General features: G+C 42.6%; 1 protein-coding gene across 4 annotated transcripts in view; it reads right to left on the reverse strand.

The window, feature by feature from the left end:
* Window positions 1-6,728: 6,728 nt before the first annotated feature.
* SPECC1 (sperm antigen with calponin homology and coiled-coil domains 1) overlaps window positions 6,729-24,118 on the reverse strand; it is an 80,933-nt gene continuing 63,543 nt past the window's right edge. For all 4 annotated transcript variants that reach the window (XM_065036324.1, XM_065036322.1, XM_065036323.1 and 1 more), the window contains 3 exons: window positions 13,322-13,438; window positions 12,588-12,647; window positions 6,729-11,693 (listed from right to left, as the gene is read on the reverse strand). In XM_065036324.1, the coding sequence (XP_064892396.1) occupies window positions 11,604-11,693; window positions 12,588-12,647; window positions 13,322-13,438 (267 nt within the window). In that variant the 3' untranslated portion in view covers window positions 6,729-11,603. The remainder of the gene's footprint in view (window positions 11,694-12,587; window positions 12,648-13,321; window positions 13,439-24,118) is intronic.

A 24,118-nucleotide genomic window follows, 5' to 3' on the forward strand; every position in this document is an offset into this window, starting at 1 on the left:
CTGCTTTATAGCACTTTGGTGAAACAATAATTAGCTTTTTGCAGTGGATACGTTTTATTGGAAAAGGATCTGCTTTTGTGATCATGGAAGCCCTTTTTATGGGCTGAGCCAGGGGAAATTGTGGTTTATCAAGTCAGACATGGACACAGAAACCATCATTTCAAATTCTGATGAACGGGTTGTGCTGGGCAAGGTCTCTCTGTGAGACAGGTAGTAAGGCACTGTAAATATTATGGATTTTGCATTACATGGAGATTTATGGTTCTCCAAAGCAGCAAAGCCTTTTCCAAGGTACAGTGGTTTATTTTGGCGTTAACTGATGCAGCTGAACTTATCCCAAATACAACGTAGCTGCAAGTGGAGTGGAGGACAAGTGTGCTCAGCTCTGATATACCAAATGTGGTTAAATCCTGCTGGCATTAAGAGGAGGATGAGCCCATTTCCAGCCAGAGATACTGACCCTGCTCTCCAGCTGCATTCTTCGAGCCCCGTTTTAAAATATATGGCATTGTGCACCCTACCGTTAAATACCGTCTGAATGCGCTGGCCTTGTAAAGTAATCATTGGAGCAGGCATTGGGAAACTCATCAGGTCTTGGGGCTCTGAAGATGATGAATCCGCAGGTGATAATGTGCATATTTATATACTGGAGTCTGTAAAGGAGCAAGGAAGTCACACCACTAGCAAGGTAAATATAGCACAAAGCTTGCAACTTGTGGAATCCATTCAAGAACCAGAGAGTAATAATAACACGGCAACAGGTCACTGGAGTGCTGTTGGATGCTGGGGTGTCAAAGACAGAGACAAATGAATCATCATTACTATTATTTTCCTGGATTCTACTTCGCTCCAGGGATTTGCCTCGCAACACTCACGTAGGAAACAGCACCAGCCCCAATCTGCTTCTTCCAAGTGTAAGAACTAATCTGGCTCCTTTGTTCAGAGAGGAACAGATTCAAGCAGATCCCACGCTATGAATGGCGATGCAGGGGAGACAGGATCGGCACCCTGGTGTGGCCACAGCCCGCATCCCTGTGGTTTGGCAGAATCCCACCAACCTCGTACGTGCCGTTCCTTCTGTCGCTGCCGTCCCCGGGGAGCGGAGCTGCCACTGCGGAGGCCACGCGTTTCCTGCGGCCCTCTCTGATCTCTGTTGTGTGAGTGCTCCATGCCTCTGCGCAGCCTCAGGCTCCAGAGAGGACTTCCCTCACAAAATCTATCTTGACACCTTCAGTGCTCTTGGCCCAGACACAAAGAATGGGTGAGGAGCCCAACTAACACACATTTGTCCATAAACACTGAATGGGGGGGCCAGACAGCCCTCAGGGGCAAGTCTATAAACACAAAGAAAAGCTCCCGAGTCAGCTGGGATGTTCTTGTTGGTCCTGCAGCCAGATTTGCCATCTCACATTTAACAGAGGAGCAACAAACACTGAAGTGGGAGGGGTTCTGCAAAGGGACACGGACATATCTGGATATCAAAAACAGGAGAAAAACATTTTAAAAGGTGGGTGCCAGACAAAAAGTTCATTTGTCTTGCTGCTACAGCCACATCTGTCGTAATGACTGTGACAACCAGGGAGAGCTGCGGTCCTGAGTGGAACCAGCTCTGGGGTGGGGAGGGCATTAGCCCAGCTCCTGCTGGGTTGGCAAGCTAAGCAGCCACCAGGCAGCCCCTCTGCAAAGAGGCAGCTCCATCCCCAAACTGCCCACAGGGAGGGAAGACTGGGGAAAGAGGAGGCGGCAGAGGCAGTCCCAGGACTTTCTGAGCGAGACCTGCTGTTCAGCAGGGGCTGTGGCACAGTCCCGTGCCATGACGTGTGCCCTTCTATGGCCACAGAGGCTCAGAGTTTCTCTCCCTCTCCAGACCTCACCAGTGCACCTCTGCACAAGCCTCCACACATGTCTCCCCAGCAGGCACTTTGTTTCTAACCTCTTTTCACTACTTGTATCCTCTGTAAGGACCACGGGTGAAGGGAACAGCTAGTGATAGCAGGGATTTGCAAGGTGGACAGGAGGACCTGCACAAAGAAGCGGGTTGTCTGACTGCCAGGGCAGCAGACCTCAGCTACAACTTGGTACGTAGGAGCCATGAGGCAGGCAGAGCCAGCACAGCCCTGTGAACCAAACACCCATCACCACTCAAGTACTTTTGAGCTGTTTCACAGAACAAGACACTGCTTGTCCTGAACCCGGTTCCAAGGGAGGATGCACAAGGCACAATCTAACCTGAAAACCATGCAGCAGGTACAAAAGCCCTTTTCAAAGTGGTGCTTTCAGTGACGGGTTGAACTACACGCAGTCTACGCAAGCTGGGTGAAGGGAACATGATTTTTGAGGCTGACTTGGTATGCAGGCAGGTGAGACGAGTACTAACCGAGTACTAACCTCTGCCTGAATATTTATTGCCTGCATTGCTGTGCTGAGCATTAGCATGTCAAAGATGCCAGATGAGCTCTGAAGAAAACAATGATGGAGGTGAACGGCCAAAGGTGAGATTTGCTGCTGTATCACTACAGGCGTTTTTTCTGGAAGAGACTAGAAAAGGAAAGCAGAGAGTGAAATTCCAGCAAAAACTATTTCCACACTGGGGACTTCAGTCAGCATGCAAAATCCTTGGAAAACAAAACAGAAGATTTACAGTAAGATCACAAATTGCAGATCAACAAACTTGGATCTTCCTAGTCCCCGAGGTCACTGCCAGGTAATAAACGTATATTATCCTGGAATTTAAGACTGGTGCTTAAATTATCTGCAAGAACTCATCTTGTAACAATGCAGGTGTGTGAATTCTTTGTAAATTGTGGGTTATATCTTGCACCTTTCATTAGAAAACAAAAAAGTCACCACAAGACTGAAAAAATTAAACTACAAACAGGGGTGAAATTAAAAAGGAAGGATTTTGGCTGAGCAGAGGCAGGGGTATAAAGACACCATTTTGAAGAAATTTTTAATTTATCTCTGTGTTTGCTTTTATTTACTAACCACCTTCTGTGATGAAAAGCCAAGTACCTCTTCCAACGGTATTTTTAAATGAAAGCTGCAGCTCAAGCCAAGAGTATACGAAGCCCCACAAGTGCCGAGCCCTGGCTGCAGGTCTCACCTGCACAGGGCTCCCGGTGGATACTGAGCCCAGTTGTGTCATCTGTGTTGGGGGAGCTGGTACAGCCAGTTTCCCCAGAGAAATCAATACAAAGCATGGTTGTGTTTCTAGACCAACATCAGTAGTGGGAAGCCCAGGGTGAGGCTGGACAGTGACGCTGTTCGCACTTCAAACAATCTGCGATTGCTTCATTCACAGCTTCCCTGGGCAAACCCTTCACAACTTCATGCCCCGCAGAAGAAGTCCCTGCTCCACAAGCTGACTCAGAGCTTCCTCCCAATCCACACTTCACAGCAACAAGGCGAAGTGATTCTGCTCCCTGCCAAACGCTGACAGAGCAGGGAAATGAGCTCTTATCCCAAGTGGCAAAGCCATTCTGCTTTATGCAAAACTGTGACAATTGGAGCTCCAAATAAATACGATGAGGAGACTTGAACCAGTGCAACATAACTGCTCTGAATGTACATTATGCTAGAGAAAAGCTGGACTTAATTCAAAACCTTCAGCCTGTTTTCTCAGTGCAAGATGGAACCAAGATTTGTAAATAACTGTTGTTACTATTATTATGGTTATCTCCAACTGCCAGAGAAGAGCTAGCTCCTAGCTAGGGAAGAAATGTCTTGATCACAGCTGAAGGGGAGGAACATGTAACCTGGCTTGCACTATACCATAGCATGTTATTTATTATTAATATTATTAATAATATTAATATTACTAGCCCATTTGCAAGCTTCAGACTGAACTCTCCCTTTCCCAGAACGGCTCTCCAGGGCCTCAGCAGAACAATTGCTCTCAAGGGCTAAGCTATGCATATGATATTATTATTATTGCTGTGCTATTCAGAGGTGTTGGGTTGTGTGAATACTGATAGCTGCATTACAAATAAGCAAGAGGCCACACTCACTGCTTTCACTGGAACTGTCCTGGTGGTAGTTCTTGTTTTGACAAGGAAAAGAACAGATGTTTTACAAGTGAAAAAGCCAAGCAGAGCCATGGTGGTGGCCTCGCTTCCTAGCAGCTTGATCCTGTTGAGAGAACGTTGGGTATGTCCCGCTGAATCACTAACCTGAGAAGTTCGGTCGTTCCCTTCCTCGATTAGTGTGTGGGAGTGGCTTAGTGTGAGACAGAAAGGATGAGCTGTCTGCAGAGACAAAAATTACAGCACATCAAGGTGAAGCAAGGGTTTGAACAGCTAGCTATTCCTTTTTCAAGCCAAGCAGCAACAGAAGGTGTACAGCTGGCTGCGTGCAGCAGGTTAGGAAAAGCACTTGCTCACATGTTAATTCTATAATCTTGTTACTTTCTCTTTAACCAGCTTAAACTCATGGTGTGTGGGTAAGGACAAAACCTCGGTCATTGCTATGTACTTAAGGAGGAACAACATTTCACATTCTAGATACGAGAATGGTGTTTACCCACCTTGGCATTTTACAGCTTTGATTTTCTTCCAGCTATGCTCAATAAAAACCACTGATTGCCCCCATAATCTGACTGCCATCTTTTCTGGGTGATGTTTACTTCATGGTCCTGCTACCCAGAGTATGTGCCTGTGTTTTCCAGCATGGAATTCTGAAAAAGTGCACCTGAGACACTGCAGCCACGTGGTTCTGACGTTTGCAGCCCACCAAGTCTCTGCCTGGAAGACTTCTTATTCTACTTGTATTGCTTATGCTTCTCTACCATCTATTATGGCTTAAAACTTCCAAGCACATGGATAACAAAATCAGCTTCTCAACTAATGCTCACCTGCACAGACTTCTGCCCAAACATCACTACAGCTATTGCAGCCTAAAAAGAGGAGAGATAGCAAGTCGTTATTTTATGTACGCTGGTGATACTGGTAGTTGGGTAGCCCGAGGAGATGAGGTAGGACACTTGCCTGGCTCTGGAAGTTGGTCAGCATATTGGCAATGAAACCAAACTCAGCAGGAAAGCAATCCTGGATCTTGTCATCTCACCCCATCTACAACCAGCCACAAGCAGTCCTGGGAAAACACTGGCCTCAATTCTCATTTCCAGCCTCTTGCTGAACCACTTGCAAACATATCCACATATATTACTCACTGACAATCTCCACAGAGAATCCAGCTTTTCCCAGAAAATAAATCAAAGCATCTGGAGCATATTTGGAAAAGAGTTGAGACAGCACCGCCTGTGAGCATCTAACATTACTTCAGTGATGGAAACACCCAGGCCGGCAGTCAGAGACAGCAGGTCTTCAAAACCAGTTGCTCCTAAGCAGAACCTATTTTCTGGAAGACAACAATTGCTTTCTCACATACACTAATATTTGCCAAGAATGGAACATAGCACATTCTGACAAAGAATTGTCTTGCACCCTTCCCAGTTGTAGACATGGATCCTGATTGCCAGGCTGTTATTTTTTGCTGGCATCCCAGCATGTACTTCCCACAGCAAAGGCACCAGCACAGCCAGGGTAACCTGCTGAAGTCAAACAGCAGGGCAGTGGATCCGTTTTAACATAAATATTTTTGAGTTGTTGTTTGGCTGAAGATTTGAGTCACAGTCTGATAGCATGACACTGTGTTTTGTAGCAATTACAGTTCAAGCAAGGATTATGGGGACAAGGTTTTAAAGAGTCAATAAACAGATATCTCGTTTAATCAATTCTTTGAAACCAAAGCAAACATGAACTAAAGTCACCGCAGTAACAGGTATCTTGCTACGCACTGCTGTCGCCATACTGTACTAAGATTAACTCTGACAGCAATATCTCAGGAGATCCTCATCTCTTTACAGACAGAGAATGGGACTGAGACTCATCACATGCAATTTTGGCTCCCTGGTCTGTAGTGCAGAAATGATTGTTGCCTTTCCCCATCCCAGGACTCAAAAGTCTATGCCTATCAAAAAATTGCTGCTGAAAATAGGTCACGAAAGGACTGGGAATTTAGACAGACAGACATGAGCTTCCTTATTCCAAGGTCACACAACCACTGAAGTATTCAGAGTCCTGCTCTTGACACTGGAATACAAGCCCGTGATCCTGGTGATGGTGAGAGTTCCAGAGAGCGAGACAGGGCTGGTCCTGAGAATTCCTTTGCAGAAGACAACCGAGGTGCAAACACTGAGCCTGGTGCTTTCTAAGAGAGCTACAGCAACCTTCAAAATAAAGCACAGCAGCAGCATGAAATAATTCGGGACTCTGGTTTGCCATTTCAGTCGGTTGTACTTTGTCCGGGAGACAAAGCTGCCCAAGATCAGACAAATCATCCAAACATTGCTCTGCCTGTGACATTGCCACAAGGAAGGATCAGCCCAGCGCTAAAAATCCAGGGCTGAAACATGGTACTTAGGTGGGGAAAGGCAAAGTACTTTGGATTATGTAAGTGAGAACTTTTTCCTTTAAGGGTTCATCTACCCAACTGGACACAAACATACCTGGGAGGCTTGAAGAGATTTAAATGGTCATGTCTTTAATTTTTGTTTTCTTTGCTGACTCAGTGGTTGTTCTAGTATTGCCACTACTGTTAAGACATAAAAGCAGCCGCTCTGAAATGCATTCCGGAATTTGATCTCAGCATCTTTGGAAGCTTCAGCTTCCCAGAAGACTGCAGAAAAATCCATCTTTTTTATGTAGATAATGGAACCATTGCAACAAATATCAGAAACAGAAAAAGATTTATTAGAAATATTACACAGATTTTTGCATCATACATTTTAATAATGTTAATCCTTAAATATTAGCATGTCCAAATCTGGCAATGCCTAGTATATACATTCTAATGTGCTCTTTGTATAAATTAGATTACGATGTAACATCTGTACCCAATAGAGAAAGCTAAAAGTACTTGACTGTTAGAGGTCATTATCCCATACAACAAACTCAAGCCTGAACCAATAATCAATAAAAACATTGTGTCCAGCACTGCCCAGTGGAACTTGGCACACGTGCAAGTCAAAAACGTAGAGACCATCCATCGAGAAAAACGTTAACTGCAGTTCAGTTAGAAGCTGGATTCTACACCATATTGGTGGTGAGTCTAAATGGCACTGGAGTTGGTACAAACCATTAGTCTAGCATAGAAGAAGTTATTGCTGGGTTTAAAAATGTCTTAATGCTCAGTGCCCTGAGTCTTTTTAGGCAAAAAGCCCTCTTCTGACAGGGAAATGCATAATCTCATCCCCTACAGACTCTGCCTTCTATCAGATGCACAAGGCACAGCTTTGCAAACCGCTGGCCCTGTCAGATACTTCCTGCTGGAAGACCCGGTACCGTAAGCACAGAGAGAGGAGGGAGGTACGAAAAACCTACAACTGGATGAGCCAGTGCTCATGTCTCCATTGCCAAGGAAGTGGGAAAGGAAAGTCAGTGAAGCCAAAAAGTAGGTTTTGAAGAGTTCCAGGTCAGGAATCCAACATGGAAGAACCAGTCACTTTGCCAATGTGCGCTTATTTGGTTTGGGCAGAAAACTTGCACAGAACTGGTTGCACATACAAAAGAAGAAAAATCATAGAGAAAACCTGTAAAAAAGTGCTTCAAATTACAAAACGAAAATGTCTCAACTGACAGGAAGCCAAAGAATCTCCATAAGGCAAAAACCAGCCTGCCAAATACGGCTGCAGCACAGGAAGAGCCAGGAAATCCTTGTCCCCTTTGCACTCCCATGAGTGTCCCGGGCACAGGAAGGGGACCCTGGCAGAGGCAGCGAGCTCTGTGCTCTTCCCTCCTCAGCTTCTGAGTTCCCCCCCAGGCTGCACTCTGAAGAGAAATATCACTCCAGACAGTCAGGAAGGACTCTCAAGCTCTCTGCTGTCCACAAAGGCCCAAATACACATGTCCCATTTACATCCCTCTACTCACACACCAGCCTTTCACTCCATTTCATTCTGTACCTTCAGAAACACTCATCAGCCTTTCTAAAAAGAACTCTTCTCAGAGGGCTGACCCTGGGCTTGTTTCTCAACTCCTCTGTACCTTCCCAAGCCACGAAACAATTTGTACCTTCTACGACTCCCCAGAAATTCTGGAAGCCAGCCTGTGTACTTTTCACACTCCAATCTCCTAACAGCTATAGTGCAACAGTCATAGGATGCGATACCTCTCCATGGAACTCCACCAAAATCCCCGTCCTGACCATCCTTCTCACATGCTCATCCAAAATCAGCTATTTTGTTTCCTGTAGTCTGACAGACTACACACATACTATCATATGCAGGTATGTTTGAGAGTGACGGTATATTTAGGGAGCATTTAGTGACATGTTGAAGAGATTTCATCTGCCTGTGTCAGGGAAAGACCTGGCACTCCTAAGAGGCAAAATGAGGAAGGATTGGGGCAGTTTAGGCAAACTCTTACCGATACAACACATTACACCATCCAAGTCTGACTTTAAAGGCAGCCTGAATTTGATTTTGGAGTTAAATTTTAAGATGTTTTACAAGGGCCTGTAGATTTTCTGAAAATCAGGTGGGTCTGTAGAATCTTGTGGGAGACAAATTCAAGCTTTAAGGCAGAATGAAAAAACAGTAATTTCTGAAAATCCATGTCTAGAAATGTAACTGTGCAACTTTCAAAAGAAAAAGTATGCAATATTGTAACAGTTAAATGAATAATATACTTAATCTCAAAAAATAATCTAGAAGAGCATCTCTCAGTCTCAAAGTATCAGCATTTCAAAATGAGATGTTTTGCAGGTTTGAGGACTGGGAAGTACCACTGAGCAAATGGTGAAACGGAATACCTTCTGTCAGACCCCTCTTTGTTCTAATTCCTAGATAGGAAATTTTTTAAAATATGTCATTAAAATTGGTTAGAATTAATGTTTGGTCTATGCTACTGGGGGGCACGGGAGAAAAAGCCACACAGAGATGACAGAAACATGGCTTTGCAAAAATAATCTTAAAAAAACCTGCTAGATCAAATAGAATGATTTGTAAGGTTAGAGTTAGTCTTGGAGAAACAGATTAGAATAAATGTCAGAACAGCCCTTGAAGCAAATGATCCTGGCATGCTAGATAACATATGTATTGAGTGTACATCTAACAGTCACATGGAACACACACATGCAGTGGCCAGAGGGTTAAGATTATAATTCTCTTTTAGATCAACTGGAGCACTCGGACTTTGAAATGTTTACCAGATGCTGGGAATTCAAATAGTTTTTCTCATCCCTGCAAATGCCTGATCCAAAGCCCACTGAAGAACATGGAATTTTCTGCATTGACTTCACTCGCCTTTGAACTACAGCCCGTTGGAGAGAACGGGGATCTCTGCCAAGGGATTCCTCAAGGGAGAAGCGCCAGCTGCATCCACCGCAGCGCGGCCGCCTTCCTGAATGAACTCTGCTTAGCAGCTCTTGTTCTCTTCCATCTTATCACGTAATGGGAGACTCGTATCTGAGAACACTTAGAGCAGCTCATCCTCTGTTCTCTAGGGATGGTGGAGTGTATGCTGAAAAATACTGGAGAGTTAATTTGATCTAGAAAGTATTCTCCTGCAAAGAAATAACTAGACAGCATTTACAATCACTTTCTCACAGGACAGGATGACACAGAGTGCAAAGACACTTCAAGTGTGTGCCACTGTCCCTTTCTATCACACAGTCTCTCAAACGATTGGAATCAGACTTTCTTGGGGGTGAAGGAATAGAATAAGAGTCAGACTAAAACTATGACCAAGTGATGCTTTTCTTCTTCTGAAAAAAAAGGCACACACTGCATTCCTCCAACCTCCTTTCCATTCAATCCACTCACTGACCTCGGCCACTGTCATCTACCCCTTAATCCTTTATTTTGCCAAAAAAAAAGAGCAAAATCTGAAATAAGTTGTTTACTAATTAAATAGTACTAAAACCAACCAACCAAAACACAACAACAAACCAAAGAACAAAGCACTATGGGGAAGCCAGAGGCTGAGATCAGACACCTGCAAAGCCCCAGAAAACCTGAAACCAAGTTTCTTCTGTGGAATCGCTTGTTTCTATTTCATGAGCCTTTTTTATAGGAGTTAAGAGCAGTGAGCACACACTATTATCTTCTGTAAGACAGAAATGATCCCTAGCTCCCTACGATTAACATTCACAAAGCGTCAGGTCTGCTCACAAGGTTAAACACGCCAACTAAACTTCTTTCCACCAGCATAATCTAAAGCAGCTCAGCAGCTTTCTATGAGGCCCTGTACGAAGCATGCTCACCAAAACCTGCTCCTAGAACAAATTAAGCAGCCTGTTTGATCCTGCAGTCCTTGGAAACAAACAAATTTAACTTCATGAGCTGAAATAAGAGAAACGGTATAATGGAAATTAAACAATGTATTTCAGACATTTTGCTAACAGCATTATTGAGCTGAAAAGCTGTTCTCTGGCGCCTTAGAGATTTGCGAGACACAGAGAGGGGTTTCAGTTACATTCTTTGCAACTTGCGAAGTTGCAACTTTCATTGGTACTAATGTATTACTGTGTTTCTTCAAAGGGTAACATCACTTCCAAGCATGTAACAGTGCCCTGTGGACTACATTTTATTGGGCAGGGCACAGGCTGTCTCAGGATCTGTGCCTCTACACAGCAATTATGTATCTGTGCTGATTATACAGGATCAACAGGGAAGAAGTTACTCCAACCACAAAAATATGAACTACCAAGATGTCACCATATTGCTTAGAGTCACCACCTGATTACCAGCATCTTGCAAACTAAAGCTAGTAACTTGCATTTGCAAAATTCCTGTGATAACTGTGCCTGCACAGTCAGCTGGGAAACCAAGCTCTGGCTTCCCATAATAATCAAGTAAGAAAGTTGTAGAAATAAAGCTATTTTTCCTCAAGGAGATGACTTCTGTTTGATCTGAAACGGAGTCCCAGCACCTAACAGCATCTTTTAGAGTTCGTTCACGCACTCGTGATGGAACAGAGTGTGGTTTCCAAGTTACAAATGATCCTGTTATTATCCTGCTGGTTAAGCCATGACAAGCAAATGAGAATAGTTACTGGGTCAGGTGTGTGAGAATAACTCAGGTTAAGGTTCTACACACTTATGCGCATGTGTTCGATGTCTTATAAAATACATGTAGGCAAGAAAACAACAAGTATTTGGGATGAGTTAAACATGTTTTGGCAAGAAGAGCATTTTGTGAGCTTTTGTATTTATATTAATCTCCCAGCCTCCCTTGAGTGCCAGCATAGTCCACATTGATTTAGAACTTCATCTTGTAGCAGGTCTCTTGTTGGTGGAGTCTGGTTTGAGGCAAACACCGTTTAGTACAAGGGATCCTCTTCAGAAATATCCCACGTGTGTTCAAAAATGCTTTGCAATTTCCACACGGGAATAAAATTACAGATTAATTTGGTTTGTATAGATGGGCAATGCATATTTAGTTGGCTGCAGTCCCACATTCAATTAAAATTACGGATACGCTTTCTTTCAAACTAAGAGCTTAGGTTGGCTGTGGAAGAGGAGCAAGGGGGTTTTTAAAGTGATCGAGTGCATCTGTAGCATTCTTTGTTCTCTTCCCCACTTCTGTCCACCTCTTGCTCTGCATCTCAGGTCTCAAAGTACTTGTAAATCTGGGCGACGTACTGCATCACACTCTGCCAGTCCGGCCGGTCTGTGTACATCATCTCGCTGAGTTCCTGCAGAGGACAGACACACAGTCGAAATTTAGTCAAGCGCCAGTGCTGGGAACATCACTGGGTGCTCTGAGTAGCTGTGGCTATTGAACACTACTTCTGCTTCCACTCCAGAGCTCCTTAAAAACACACACAATATAGAAGTCCACGGGAATGATCTACTGGCCTAGTGCAATTCTGAAACTCATTAACAGACTAGCTAAATGGCCATATGCATTTTACATCTTGAAAAGATTTCTTCTATCTACAAAGATCAATTCTCTATATAACTTCATTTTATTAAAATTCCTGCTTCTTCGCATGTCTTTGGTTCTGTATTTAGCTCACGAACCTTGTAATATTCTTCTTTCATATCAAACTCCTCTTCCTTGTCATCATATTGTTGATTTTAGAAAATGCTTTCTAACAGTTTAACAAGCAAATTATTCTTCTGTTTCTCAAAATGTTAAAACAAAAGGAAAGAGTCTAACATGCAAGACTACCCAAGAAGATCGGAATAACCTGGAATAGGCTTCCAAGATGAGGACATGATCAATACTCTCATTTCAATACCAGGTGACCTCCAGAAGTTCATTCAAATTATATTAATACTGTGATTCTACAAATTCCTTCTGGCAGTTCTCCTAACACTATGAACTTCCAGAGATGGTGGTGCTGCCTCTCCTAGCACTACATGAACAGTTTCACAGAATCATTTGGTTGGAAGAGACCCTCAAGATCATCAGTTCCAACCATTAATCCACTCGTGGTACTAACCCATGTCCCTGAGAACCTCATCTCCGTGTCTGTTCAACCCCTCCGGGGATGGTGACTCCACCACTGACTGGCCACATGGCAACAAAGGCTTTGGAATGGTGTTTGCAGTAAATCTTCTCATGCTAAAAGCAGGTAACTCACCAGGCTGGGTTTGATGCCTACGCTTTCAGCAGCTTGAAATGCTAACAGCAGATTTCTCTTCTGTAAAAATAACACAAAGGTTCAAAAGGATTATCATCACAATTTGATTCCTGAACCCAACCTTGCACCTGGTTAATCACTAAGTTTAAACAAGCAGATATATTTGAAAACTGAAAAACACAAGATTCAATACTTTCACAGAGACACTATTTTGATTTTGTATTAGTAAGGTATACTCACAAGTTCTTTGTCTTTGAACAGCTTGTCTACTTTTGCCCAAGCTATAACCCTCTGTTTTTGACAGTTTTTTGTGAAACTGATTACAACTGGGCAAAAAAAAAAACCCACTGAGTTTGTCTTTATTGAGTGAAAAGGTTTATTGAGTGAGGCACTAACTAACATATAAGGCACTCTTATAGACAGTATAATTCTCATTGTAATAAATACTAGCTGTTTGAAGTAGAACTAGGAAATCTACTCACTGAACTCAGGCATCTTATCACTAATTCTTTATCCAGTGGTCCCTGCATTTCCTCTCTGGGAGCTCACTGGTGGTTTCCTTTCCCTTTTCATCCAGTTTGCTTTGTAAGTTCTCAACTGATACTTGTCTTTTACTGTTGCTCCCATCTACTTATTCTGTATGAAGATCTTGCAACCACCACGCATCCATCAAAATGAATAATGTTCACTGTGAATTCTGCAGAGTGTGTAGGAGTAGGTACAACAAAACTTACTTTATCCTGGCTGTTGAGCTCCTGGTAAGGAATATGTGCAGGCAAATATGTGTGCAGGAGAGCACAGAAGGCCAGCCCATCACTCCAGCTGCTGCTGAAGTTGGTAATATCAATATTCTGTAATAGAAAACAGGAACCATCCCTGAACGGTGCTACACAACAACAATCTACAAACAGTAGTTTTTATGCAGTCATGAAACAAAACCTCGAAGTATTAAAGGAACATAGATTTACATTCTCCATTCTCATCTTCTTTTTCATATTAAATCAAAAGACACCAAGTAGGATGGCAGGTTTCAAAGTCCTGGATAAGAGATTATTAAGGAATTAAATGCTTTCCACAGCAGGCCCCAAACAAAGACTTTCCAATGCTTTCTAGAAGGTGAGAAACACCATGTGCAGCACATGCTGCAGCTGCAGTTTTCCTGTGCTGGCAAGAGGAAGGACTCTATCTTGTCCCTTTCAATTACAGAATGGCAGAAATACGATTTCTCCAGCACCTACAACAGAAGTCACTGATATTTTAATATGGTGTTTTGTAACTGATTTCACGCTTCCTTGTCTCAGGATGTGTAACAGAGGGATGGTTTTATACAATGATGAGGCAGTGTAATCAGTGTATTTGACCACTTTTATCCTTCTGGTTTCTGGTAACCTTTGGGGTTTCTTCACACGGATGCTCTGGCAACACGCAGCTGTAGTTTAACACATGCTTGTGGCCCACTGACCTTCCTAATGCCCTTGTTTGCGCTGACCATACCAGCACACTGAGGAGTCCTCATGGCTGAGTTTTGCCACTGGAAAAGCAGCTGTAGTTCCATTTACCAGCTGAAACCGAACAGTGAACTGAGTGGTATGGCTTAGAAAAGTAACAACTCCCGGAGCACAGAAGGCTGCAGGAAGTGCTGGTGTTGCACCATCTGTCCCACTGTGGCAGGTGTGGAGCTGCCCTCAAATAATCCTCACCAGCCATGTCTTCCTGGCTGCTGAACCCCAACTCAGACTCTGCCACTTCATTTTCTTTATTTAGCTATTTTCCGGTTTCTTTCAAGATTCCCCCAAAGACAAAGCTTTTACTCTCATACAAAAGCTAATGCAGACACACTGAAAGCCAGACAGGAAGTATTTTAGCATATGTTCTTCACTTACAATGCCTCGCTGATTAGTTGTCCAACCTGGACTTTGTCCAGTTAGACAGGATTTCAGATTAGCAATAAATGCCCATAACCAAACATGACTCAAATTGAAGCAGTACAGAGTATTTCAGGTTAAAACACTCTGCCTGTAATAAATGTACAAACCTAATGGGCTCGGAAAGCAGGCCATCAGCAGCAGACATTACCGCACCAGCCACCACATTCTGATTTGCTCTATTAACATCTGTCAACAGAGATAAAAGAAAAGCGACGTAGTGGCTGAATACCATTACAAGAAAAAAATATTTTGCTCTGAAAGCTGCCTTGGCCTTGTCTGATCCATAAAGTCGCACCGTGAAAGTCCAAGTTTGTGTTATGGAATTGTCTGAAGCGGAATTACTCTGCTTTCTTGGCGTTTCAAAGAAATTACTATTTATCAATCCGCAGTTAGTGGGAAAGGACTGCCTGCCAAATTACACAAGTGTTTTTACTGAAGCCAATGTACTTTATCACCAAATAGCCTACTACCAAATGCCAATATTCTCATTTTATATTGTGTGATAGAAATGGAAAAAGGAGATTGTCCCCCTACTCTGCCAAAGGCCATGGAAACAGGAACAAGCAAAGCCTTAGTTAAGCAACAGGACTAGACAAGCAGACAAGTCATGTTTGTGTGGGAACATTATACTCTACCCTTATTTTCATGATGCTCTTATGAGACACACACATGAGATACAAAACTCTTCCTACGGTATTTCACCAGCCCAGCATCAGTTTGATAATTTTACTCAACTTTGTAGTTTTAACTATACTTATACCTTTATCCTCCTCCCATCTAATAACACCTAGAGATAAGAAGTGCTAACATCTATAATAAAATCAGAACCAGGTCCAGAAATCCTCAACATCTGCAACAGCACTGTCCAGCCAGCCATCTTCAGTAATTCTTGGATCCAAGTCTTGGAAACAAGTGAAAAAAAAATCCAAACAATGTTATTTAGAGAGCAAATTATTATCTATGATACTAATTAAGACATTAAACACCTGCAAGTCATTAACCTCAGCCTCCCACCCCAGGACCAGGACCTTTGCTTGCAGATAACAGGGCGCTCCGAGAGCCACAGTAAAGACATACAGGGAAATCTGTGTGATCTGTTCTCACTAAAAACAATTTCTTGTTTGTCTGAGGAAAAAACAACCACCGTATTAGATTTCACTAGATCTTTCACTCCAATTCTTCAGCAAAAAGCAACAATGACATCATACAATCTTCATTACAGCCTGAGTAGGTTAAAATACTGACACAAGATATTCCTGCTATACAGATGTTACTGTGGCTGCAGCAATGGCTCTCTGAGTCATAATTTTCTTTATAAGACCCAGAATCATAAATTATAGACATGAATTAGCTTGAAGCTAGCCTGGAACTCTGTAGGAGACATGACCTTAGCATCATCCTCCCCGCTTCAGCATCCAACCTGCCCTCCTGCCTCTCAGAAGTCATTGGTACAGAACGGCACACTGGGAACATGCTAGAGTGGCCAATTATTGAGGTTCAGCCCATGCGGAATATAAACTTAAATACTAAAACCAGAACTAGTTAACGTGACTATATTTAATAAACCAAAGGTTTATTAAGTGCTCTCTGCACTCCAGCTTTCTGCAGTCTTTCCTCATCACAAACCGGGGACCCACATCTTCCCCACAGACTAAAAGCCACACAGCTCAGTGTTTTTATGTGGTTATATTTAGACATATCTGAGCAGGAGTCACCTTTTCATGAGCCACAACTCTGTGAATCTGAACTCTGACCTTTCTTATGCAAAATTTGACCAAGATACCTTGAAAGGCAACTCCCAAAGGCTCCCTCCACCCACCAATCATTACCAATAGCTGCATGGAACTGCAAATCTAATTTGGATCCATTACACCCTAATGGGTGAGGAACATGCTAGTGGGCTTCAGCCCAAGAGCTTCTGTTGAAGGATGCATGTAAGCTTTGAGCTCTGGATAGGCAAGTTCCACACTCTTCCAAAGAAGCAACACAAGTGAAGAAGGGCTCCTATGAGCAAACAAACCACTCCAGTTCATCTAAAACACTCCAGCAAAAATATGAAACATGGGCAATCTACTGGAAATATGGGTGAACTGGAAGTGTGGTCAGGTCCAGTTAACAGGGATGAAAGGCATGAATGCCTAAAATTAAAGACTGCCTGGATTCTTCTGTAATTACAGGGTGCAGCCAGATGACTTGGACGATTGCACACAGCTATTTTCAATGGGTAGCTGCAAATCTAAAGTGATTTGCATATCACATTTAGTCAATCTACTATCAGGAGCCTTTCTGAATTCTCTTACAATTTTTTTTTTTCTCCAACATGGAATACACAATAAAGCAATGCCTCGATTACAAAAATCCAGAATAACTTGTGGAACAGCAATACTGCTTATTGTATAGAGATTAAGTGGCTAGCCAAGATTGGGAAAGAAGCCAAATGATCTTCTACCCTCCAGGCTGTATTAATATCCCTAGTTCAAACAGTTCAGGCAGCTGCAGTCTCCATAAGAACTGTTTAAACCTTTAATTGATTTGTGTTTCTAACCCCATCATCTGTATTTCCAATGTTTCTACCAGCCATGTCAGTAAGTCATGCATCTTATTGCCAATTACACTTGTATGAAGCGAGAATTACATGTAAAGAGAGAGAGCGTATAATGCTGAGTTCACAGGGAGATGGCTTTCCATTACACAAACATCCAGGGCAAATGAGAGCTGGTATAAGCAGAAGCAATTTTATGGGTATCTCTTGGCCATTTCAGAGATGAGGTAATGGTGACAAAAGATAAATATCAAGTATGACGGATACCTCTGTAGTTTACACCACTGTCACATTCAGTGAGTGGGTAAAACAAGTGTTAGTTGTATCTGGGGAGGGAGAGATGGATTAGACAGCAAGACCAGGAACTAACTAATTCTCCTCATTGTAATAACCCCATAAGACTTTGATGATGCCTTATTTTTGCTATGCATCTCTTTCAGCATGAATTACTTCTGTTATGCTCACCTGCTGAAAGCCAACTCCCCGCCTGCTGCACCACTAACACTTCCATCAGCTTTCTCACCAACTCGCCTAAATGACATCACCGCTGAGCGCCACAGAGGAGAAACAGGCTGGGCTGTGTTCCTTCATTCCCAAGGCTGCAGGAGCGGAGATGCAGCAGCGCAGCTCCAAGGACCACACAGATGCTCCGGGGAAGGAGGGAGGGAGAGAGGGGGAGGAACCACCTCCCTCTGCGTCCAAGACAGCAGCTCAGCTACTTCCTGAGCCCTGGCATAGAATCACTAATGAGCACACTGGCTGCTCCCACAGCTATTTCTAATTATCTGTATTGGCAGTTCAGACATTAGCTATGTCCTGGAATTCCTGGGCGGAGGGGCAGGCTGCAGCAGGCTCACAGTAAAGGATGGAGAGAAGGTGGGGTGAGGTCTGGACAGCAAAGGATATTGATGGAAAAGGCAGCAGGGCTGAGCTCTCTCCCAGTTAAATTCAGAGTTTGGAGACGTTCCAGCTGGTGACCAATCAATTCAGTGTTTTCCCCAATTGTCACTGCATCCAGGCAACGCAAGGAAAACGTCTTGGACTTTGGGATGGAGAGAATGTAAATGCTATTTTTAAAGTTACCCAGCAGGATAGAAAGTTACAGATGAGAGAGCTGCATGGGCGTTCATTTTATCCCTCCAATCAAGAGACTTGTATTTGTTTACAGGTTAAAGCCCTTTATGTGAAAAAAAAGGTAGAACTTGGCTCAAGTTATTTGGCTGCACTGGAGGAGCACGTTTATGCATTGGCACCACTGTGAAGGGGACTTGCACATTGGTAATCAACCTGATTATTCCCAACATGCCCCGATTTGGCTGCTGCATTTATTTTCCAGACCCAAGCCCAGCTCCAGCTGGGAAACAGAGAGAAACTGCCTGTACACATTCCACCATAAGTGTTTTTATTTAGAAAAAGAAAATATTTGTTCTGGAAAAAAAATATATATATATTGAAATTTTAAGCCCATACTTACTTTAATTAAAAACTCTCAAGATATCCCTTTTTATCTGAGCACCTTTCAAAATACTGCTGAAACTCATCATCATCATCCAATGATATGACATGATGATCTATATTTTGACAGCTAGGGAAATCAATGCAACAGTATTATGCAAGTCTGCCAGAGTCACAAATACGGCCCAAAGGAGACCTGGGAGCAAATTCCTGACCCACTTCTTGTCAATTTTTATTTATTTAATCCCTTTGATCTCAATAGCTATCACCAAAACTCCCTTTGACTTTTGCACAGATAGGAAAAGTTTCTCTGAAGTCAACACCCTCCTCTTTGGCAAAAATCAGAGGAACAGAAAGAGAGCCATAAATTTCACCCATTTCTCAGAAACTCACTGAATATACTAATGACTTCCCAGGAAAATCCATGGCACATATAATCCTACTTCTAAATGCTACAAGAGCTGTGGATACAGAGCTCTCAGTAAGCACATGCACCCTCTCATACCCAAAGAGACATGTCAGAATATGGTACTTGAGGGTGCCATTGCTTGCCAGAGAAGAACTTCGTTGCCTTAATGGCACCGGTGAATATTAAGACAGACAAGCTTTTTCCTGCTTCCTGAGCAGGAACATTCACTGCTCTGTTAATTCAGAATTACGGAATGCCACAGCTTACCTAGTTCTCAGGACTAGTTAAATATTTAGATTGAAGCCTGGCTAATGCTGCTATACTAGAGAAACACTGATACAATTTGGAAACATATTGAAACAGTTTTACGCTACTTGTTGACACAAACACAAAGTCCCTTACCCCAGTGCACATCTTGTGATTAAGAACCAGCCAGGTTCTCAGTATTTCTTCAGGACAGAGCACAGATGTCTTGAGACTCTCAAAGCTTTAAAACTACGCTCCATTATGTTAGTGTCAAAGGAAATGCTTGCCTGATTATTCTACAAGTCAAGCTCCAGGAATTGTATTCTGCCCATGTTCAGAGGTTGAGAGGGTCGATTCTGGGGTTTTCAGCTCTTTGATTCTCTACAGCCTGAGCACCAGCCATGAGGATCGTGGGTACATCTGCAATAAAGTCTCAGTTCACTCTCCATGGTCCAAGACGGTGCATAACTGACACGTGAGGCAAAGTGCTTAGTCGAGACTTAGAAAAGATTGAGACAGCAGTTGCCTAAGTAGGATAACGTCAACTACCCACACTAATGACATCCAAAGAAACAACAGACTTCTCGTTTCTAAATATAACCCTCAGTTTCCAGAATACGGAAGAATCCGTCAAACACAGACGTGCTGATGTACCATGAAGGAGCTTTTTGATCTCCTATAAACAGGTCCCCACAACCTGCAGCCCCAGGAACGTACCTGCTTGATGGATCAGCGGTCAAACCCCAGTGATCCTGGCTGGCTGTCCCCACAGCAGAGAGAGGCCACCTCCCTAAGGACAGCGCATTGGCCCCATGACCACGCGACCAAAAGGAATATGTTGTGTCCTCATCAGCCCATCTGCATTTGTACATCTTTGGGACGTACACTTAAATCTGTGCTGGATCACATCCAGCCAGCAAACAAGTCAAAAAAATACGAGAAAATGCAGGAGATAATATCATGGAGGAGGCCCTGAGAACAAAGAGGATGTGGAGGAAATACTGTCTAGTGCAAAAAGAAAAGGAATGCAAATTCCTGTGAGAAAAAGCAAGCCACAAATTCATAAACAAAAAGCTAGTATTAGTCTCAGTTTAAACTGAATACAAAAGGGTAAAAAGCTTTATATTATATCCACTGCCAAACCACTAGTCAACCAGTCTCTTGCTATAATTACTTGACAAACAGCAAATACTGCAATAGCCTTTATTTTTCTCCCTAAGCTTTTGCATCTTTGTTATATGAAGAACACAGTACTACGCAGACACCCAACTTTCACATACTCCAATACACCAGCTTTGTGCTTCTAGTAGTAAAGGCATTCAGAACTACATTTACTGACTTTTAGGTTATGTTCAGAAGTCATTTGTTTCCAATTTCAGTCTCTCAAGGCTGGAATAGCCATAATAGCAGCAAGACTTCAGGGTAGGGAGTTTTTTTCTTCTTTTTAAATAGCTGAGGCACTATACAGGAAAGGCATTTTTATTAATATATATGGCAAGGACAAAGGTTGAAGTATTTAGACTCCTCTTAATGCCAACCTATATTTCTGGTAACTCTGGAAACTCAGAGGTATAGGTGCTATTTTCTACATTCCTCACCTCTTCCTATTCAGCATTTCTCTGCTCAAGATAAGATCGTGGTTCTTCACCAAGTGGATCCCAAATGGGTCCTATTAAACCAAACATAACTTTGATAAAAAGAATAACAATGATTGAGCAGAGGAGAAAAGAGTTGGTCTCGGATTATCTTTTTCTTTGTGCCCTAGGATGGATGTCTAGCGGTTGGGAAAAAAACATTAAAATATTTCTATTAAGCGAACCATATTCATTAACATGGCTGCAGTTCCCTCCCCTCTCTGGAGAGGGTAATATGTGGCAAAAACAATAATCCTCAGTTCCAATGATCATGGGTTAAGTGCCTCTTGATGTTCTGTATTTTCACAATACATCTGTGGATAGTAATAGACAATCTAGAGAGGTTTGGCCCCTTGACAAATGGTCTCCACAGAGAGCAAACAGAACCAGGGCACTTCAATAACACCAGAGTCACTAATGATATGATTATGGAAGGTGATAATGCAACACGAACAACTCTCAGCAGCTTGCAGGAGTTACGACTCATGGGAACAGAGCCTGTTAGAAAAGAGGCACCCGATTTCTACTTCACACTGTTCCTATGATATGTAACCTTTTCAAAAAGATTAAAAAAACCCCAATCAAACAACACAAGACAACAGAAAAAGCTATTTTAACATAAATAACTTGCTCTCAGCAGGCTTTGTGGTTTAAAGGACTTGAAGTAATTGATTTCCAGAGCCACAAAAGCAGTTCTCAAGTCTGGTCATCTCCCCACCCTCCATTATACACCATGATGTCAACAAATTCAGAAAGGCAGAAGGAACAGTCTATGTATGTCTGGCAAAAGAGATCATGTGCCTGTGCACAATTCTTATAGGGAATTATAAAAAGCCTTACTTCACTACAATTCCTTTTAATGCTGAGATGATTTTTTTAGCACCTCCCCTGCATAGTTATTCAACATTGATGAACAAAATGTCAGATAATTCAACTAGGCATTGAAATATGACAACTGAAATTGTGTGATCAATTACACCACAGTTCATGCAATCACTTTCATATTCTTTTCTCCTAGTCATTTAACTGAACTTCCACTTCATTTTCATTCTAGTAATTGTTTTCATGTTCTAAATAATTAGTCTCCTTAGCATTCACCTATTTTTGATATCAAATCACTGTTTAAATAGGGATCTTAAAAATGATATAGCATATTACAGAAACATAGATGCTTTCTTGTTTCCCCTCAGTTACTGTACACCCACACAATTTCATTTTTTCTAAAAAAACCAAACAAAACCCTCCAGGCCACTACTAATTGGTGTTGTGCTTCTCTCAACTCCCTCCAGTGTCCCTCTCTTGTTTTATGACATTGCCTCCTGGGGAACATGCTGAAGTTCAAAGCCAGCGAATGTTCCCACTGTAGACAACTCAAGGATATTTGCCAGAAGCAGGATGTAAATTTCTATCTATAGTATAAGCTTGTCTGGATTAAAGCATTTAAAAAGTGGAGCCTTGTGTGCTAGTCCCCAGGTCTTATCCTCAGATACTTCCCTGGGTCACTAATCCAGCTTTCCTCAGGGAATCTGGGACACGGGCAGTAGCTGCTACTGAGAGTATCAGTTATTCTGATCCATTTTGCTCATACTGTTTAATTAAATCTCCTATTTTCATAATTTAAATAGAAAGGAATCTCCTTCTTCCTTACCAGCTCAGATTACGAACTGTCACTAGGCCTTAAATGCAGTACATTTTGCCACTGAAAAAAAGTTCGAAGCCAAGCAGCAAGTCTTTTATTCTCTCATTCTACTGTGTCACAGAGCTGAAAACAGTTTGCATCCAAAGTTACCTGTCATTCTGGGCTTCATGTTAGAAAGAACATGACAGAGTATACTGGGATTTGCACAGATGATGCCTCACAGACAGGGGTATTGCGTATGGAACTTGTGCACATCACCAGGGCTCTGCTTGGCAGAATTTACTGCCTCATTCCCACCATTGCAGCAGCCGAGGCAGGAAGAGGGATGACGTTCTTTGCTCCACTCCAGTTCTTTGTACTCAAGAATGATAAAAACTCCCTGCGGAGCTTATTATCAGCCTTACAGCAAGGGTGCAAGGGTCTGGGAAAAGCAAGCTCAAGAACAGTTAGTGAATGTACTGCAGAGAGCGCAATGGGAATGAGAATCTGAGGAAGAATGACCCGGAGATAATGCCTCTAAACGAAGCAGCGAAGACAGAGAGGCAAGACTCTGGTTCATCTGACTTTAATTTCCGCCTCGAGGTGTTAGACTCTGGGTAATAAGGCCCCACCACCACACAACAGTCTGAACTTCTCAGACTCTCCTGGATTACACAGTTTGTCAGTGTTTTACCTGCTTGTTCTCAAAAACTGCGAAGCCTCATTCTCTTGCTTTAGAAAGAGTAACAGCAGAGGACAGCCACACACAGAACAAGAGCCTCCTCAGAGCAGAAGCCAAAGCAACAAAGCTTTCTCTGAAACATCGTCTGGACAGTCATGTAGCAACAACACTCCAGCAGCCATATATAAAGCAAAGATTTCCACTGTCCTCCAAAGCACAAACATACTTTCCTCCAGAGACTAATATTAAAGGAAAAACAAATAGAGCGGGATTGCCCTGCATACCTCCTGAGTGGCCAGCTATCTGACACACAGCTCCACCGCTTGGGTTCAGCCTAGAAAAACAAAACTCCTTTGCTATTCTATCACAGAGGGAATACTTGTCAGTCTTGGTGCCAGTCTGGTACCTACAGAATCAAGACAGGCCTCTGTATTTGCAAAGCCACATAATTTCTAAAGCAAAACATATAATCCAGCTTGGCTGTAATCAGAGAAAGGAAACTGCAGGACTCTAAGGACTCTCAGACAATGCTTCTAACAGTGAACTCGGTGCTAGATTGTTTTAAGATAAGTAGAGGAAGCTCACCATATGTGCCACTTGAAATAAAAAAGGACAACACTGTCATGAGAAAGTGTTACTCAAAAGATGCGCTTGCTGGCTTAATAGAAGTTAGACTTGGAAAGCTGTATTTCATGAAAAATTTGCTGAGGACCGGACAGGAATTTTCCCCCAACATCCTCAAATTCAAGACCAGGAGAATTTTAGTAGATGAGATAAAATAAATCAAGACAGCATCAAGAACACAACTTCAGGAGACAGCACTGTAGCCGCCTAAGCAGTATCTCAGGACTGGAGGCTCAATGCTAGTCTTGGCTTTATTCTTTCTAAGGTGCATCTAAAATCAAGAGGTTTTCCTGATACACGGCTTGTGAAATTTGTGCAAGCCAGATGAATATGCCAGTGTGAAGAAATTACTCAAACTTTAATAGATCAATTTACTCAAAGGGAAAGCTACTG

The sequence above is a fragment of the Columba livia genome, chromosome 20 (assembly GCF_036013475.1).
Source record: "Columba livia isolate bColLiv1 breed racing homer chromosome 20, bColLiv1.pat.W.v2, whole genome shotgun sequence".
Taxonomy (NCBI): Eukaryota; Metazoa; Chordata; class Aves; order Columbiformes; family Columbidae; genus Columba; species Columba livia.